This window comes from Malurus melanocephalus, unplaced genomic scaffold (assembly GCF_030028575.1).
Source record: "Malurus melanocephalus ecotype Western Australia unplaced genomic scaffold, MMel_1.1 scaffold_1691, whole genome shotgun sequence".
NCBI lineage: Eukaryota > Metazoa > Chordata > Aves > Passeriformes > Maluridae > Malurus > Malurus melanocephalus.
In genome coordinates, this window is record NW_026624923.1 from 19,597 (window position 1) to 22,667 (window position 3,071).

Sequence of the window (3,071 nt, forward strand, 5' to 3'; positions counted from 1 at the left end):
TTCCCACAAAATAAAGGAATTTTTCCACACCGGGAAGAAGAGCTCAAATTGGGCGGATTTGAGGCGTTTTTGGTGATTTTTGAGGCGTTTTTGGTGATTTTGAGGAATTTTTTTGGTGGATTTGAGACGATTTTGGTGGATTTGAGGAGTTTTTGGTGGTTTTGAGGAATTTTTCTGTGGTTTTGGTGCAATTTTGGCGGTTTTGAGGCATTTTTGGTGGATTTGAGGCCTTTTTGGAGGTTTTGAGGCATTTTTGGTGGTTTTGAGGCCTTTTTTTTGTGATTTTGGGTGGTTTTGATGCAATTTTGGTGCTTTTCAGGTGGTTTTGGTGGATTTGAGGCCTTTTAGGTGGTTTTGAGGCATTTCTGGTGATTTTGGAGAATTTTTTGGTGGTTTTGAGGCCTTTTTGGTGCTTTTCAGGCATTTTTGGTGGTTTTGGGACCTTTTTGGTGGATTTCAGGCCTTTTTGGTGGTTTTGAGGCATTTTGGGTGCTTTTGAAGCATTTTTGGTGGTTTTTGAGGCGGTTTTGGGTGGTTTTGATGCGGTTTGGGTGATTTTGATGCATTTTTGGTGGTTTTGAGGCGATTTTTGGCGTTTTTTGGTGTTTTTGAGGCGGTTTTTGGTGGTTTTGAGGCGTTTTTGGTGGTTTTGGGTGGCCCGAGGGTGACGGGGACACTCCAGCGGTCACCCTGGGGTGGTGACGGTCACCCCGTGTCACCCAGGAGCGGATTTTGGGTGGCCCGAGGGTGACAAGGGGGGGGGGTCACACCCGTGTCCTTTGTCCCCTCAGGGTTTGGTGACATCGCGGGGCGGGGCCAGGAGGGGGCGGGGCCAAATGACAAATTCGGTGTCACCGGGAGGGTCCGAATGGAGCCGAGAGGATCCGAATGGGGTCGGGAGGGTCCGAACGGATCCGAGAAGATCCGAACGGGGTCGGGAGGGTCCGAACGGATCCGAGAAGATCCGAACGGGGTCGGGAGGGTCCGAATGGAGCCGGGAGGGTCCGAACCGGGGTCGGGAGAGTGCGAATGGGGTCGGAAGAGTCCGAACCGGGGTCGGGAGGGTACGAATCGGAGCCGAGAGGATCCGAAGAGGGTCGGGAGGGTACGAACGGAGCCGGGATGATCCGAATGGGGTCGGGAGGATCCGAATGGAGCCGAGAGGGTTCGAAGGGAGCCGGGAGGATCCGAACCGGGGTTGGGAGGGTCCGAACCGAGGCCGGGAGGGTCCGAATGGGGTCGGGAGGGTCCGAACCGGGTCGGGAGGTTCCCGGAGGATGCGGGAGGATACGGGGAGGACCCAAACCGGCCCCGGGGAAGATCCCGAAGGATCCGGGAGGAGGCGGGGAGGATGCAGGACCGGCCCCGGGGAAGATCCCGGAGGATCCGAACCGGGCCGAGGACGATGCGGGAAGGATCGGAACCGGCCCGGGGAGGATCCCGGGAGGACCCGAACTGGGAGAAGCGAATCCCGGAGGATCCCGGAGGATCCCGGAGGGTGCGGGGAGGACTCGAAATGGACCGGGGAGGATCCAGGACGATCCCGGAGGAGGCGCCACCGGCCCGGGGATGATCCCGGAGGATGCGGGAGGAGGCGGGGAGGATGCGGGAGCGGCCCCGGGGAGGATCCCGGAAGGTCCGGGAGGTTCCCGGAGGACCCGAACCGGACCGGGAGGGTGCGGAACCGGCCCGGGTTGGACCCGAACCGAACCGGGAAGGTGCGGGGAGGATCGGAACCGGCCCCGGGGACGATCCCGGGAGGATCCCGGAGGATGCGGGACCGGCCCGGGGAGGATCCCAGAAAATGCGGGAGGATCCGAACCGGCCCGGGAAGGATCCCGGAGGATCCCGGACGATCCGAACCGGGCCAGGACGATCCCGGGGACGATCCCGGAGGATCCGAACCGGTCCCGGGGAGGATCCCGGAGGATTCAGGAAAATCCCGGAGGATCCCGCAGGAGGCGGCGCCGCTCCCCCGGCGGGCACTGAACTCTCGATAGACANGGGAGGATCCGAACGAGGTCGGGAGTGTCCGAACGGGGTCGTGAGGATCCGAACGGATCCGAGAAGATCCGAACCGTGGTCGGGAGGGTCCGAACGGAGCCGAGAGGATCCGAAGGGGGTCGGGAGTGTCCGAACGAGGCCGGGAGGATCCGAACGGGATCACCGGGAGGGTCCGAACGGGGCCGAGAGGGTCCGAACCGGGGTCGGGAAGATCCGAATGGGGACGGGAGTGTCCGAACGGGGCCGGAAAGATCCGAACCGGACCGGGAGGATCCCGGAGGATCCCGGGGGATGCGGGAGGATACGGGGAGGACCCAAACCGGCCCCGGGGAAGATCCCGGAGGATCCGAACCGGGCCAGGAGAGTGCGGGGAGGATCCCGGAGGATCCGAACCGGGTGAGGAGGATGCGGGGAGGATCGGAACCGGCCCCGGGGAGGATCCGGGGAGGACCCGAACCGGGACAGGACGATCCAGGAGGATCCCGGTGGATCCCGGAGGATCCCGGAGAGTGCGGGAGCGGCCCCGGGGAGGATCCCGGACGATGTGGGAGGATCCGAACCGGGCGAAGCGAATCCCGGAGGATCCCAGAAGATCCCGGAGGATGCGGGACCGGCCCCGGGGAGGATCCGAACCAGACCGGGAGCATCCCGGCGGATCCCGGAGAATGCGGGAGGAGGCGCCACCGGCCCGGGGATGATCCCGGAGGATGCGGGAGGAGGCGGGGAGGACGCAGGAGCGGCCCCGGGGAGGATCCCGGAGGGTCCGGGAGGTTCCCGGAGGATCCGAACCGGGCCAGGAGGGTCCGAACCGGACCGGGAGGGTGCGGGGAGGATCGGAACCGGCCCCGGGGACGATCCCGGGAGGATCCCGGAGGATTCGGGACCGGCCCGGGGAGGATCCCAGAAAATGCGGGAGGATCCGAACCGGCCCGGGAAGGAGCCGGGAGAATCCCGGAGGATCCGAACCGGGCCAGGACCATCCCGGGGACGATCCCAGAGGTTCCGAACCGATCCCGGACCGGACCGGGAGGATCCCGGAGGATTCAGGAAAATCCCGGAGGATCCCG

At 63.7% G+C, this 3,071-nt stretch overlaps 1 protein-coding gene across 1 annotated transcript in view; it reads left to right on the forward strand.

The window, feature by feature from the left end:
- Positions 1-2,711: 2,711 nt before the first annotated feature.
- LOC130587252 (atypical chemokine receptor 1-like) overlaps positions 2,712-3,071 on the forward strand; it is a gene marked incomplete at its 3' end in the record, with an annotated part of 3,396 nt that continues 3,036 nt past the window's right edge. Inside the window, exon 1 of the mRNA XM_057388223.1 lies at positions 2,712-2,825. Within this exon, the coding sequence (XP_057244206.1) occupies positions 2,712-2,825 (114 nt within the window). The remainder of the gene's footprint in view (positions 2,826-3,071) is intronic.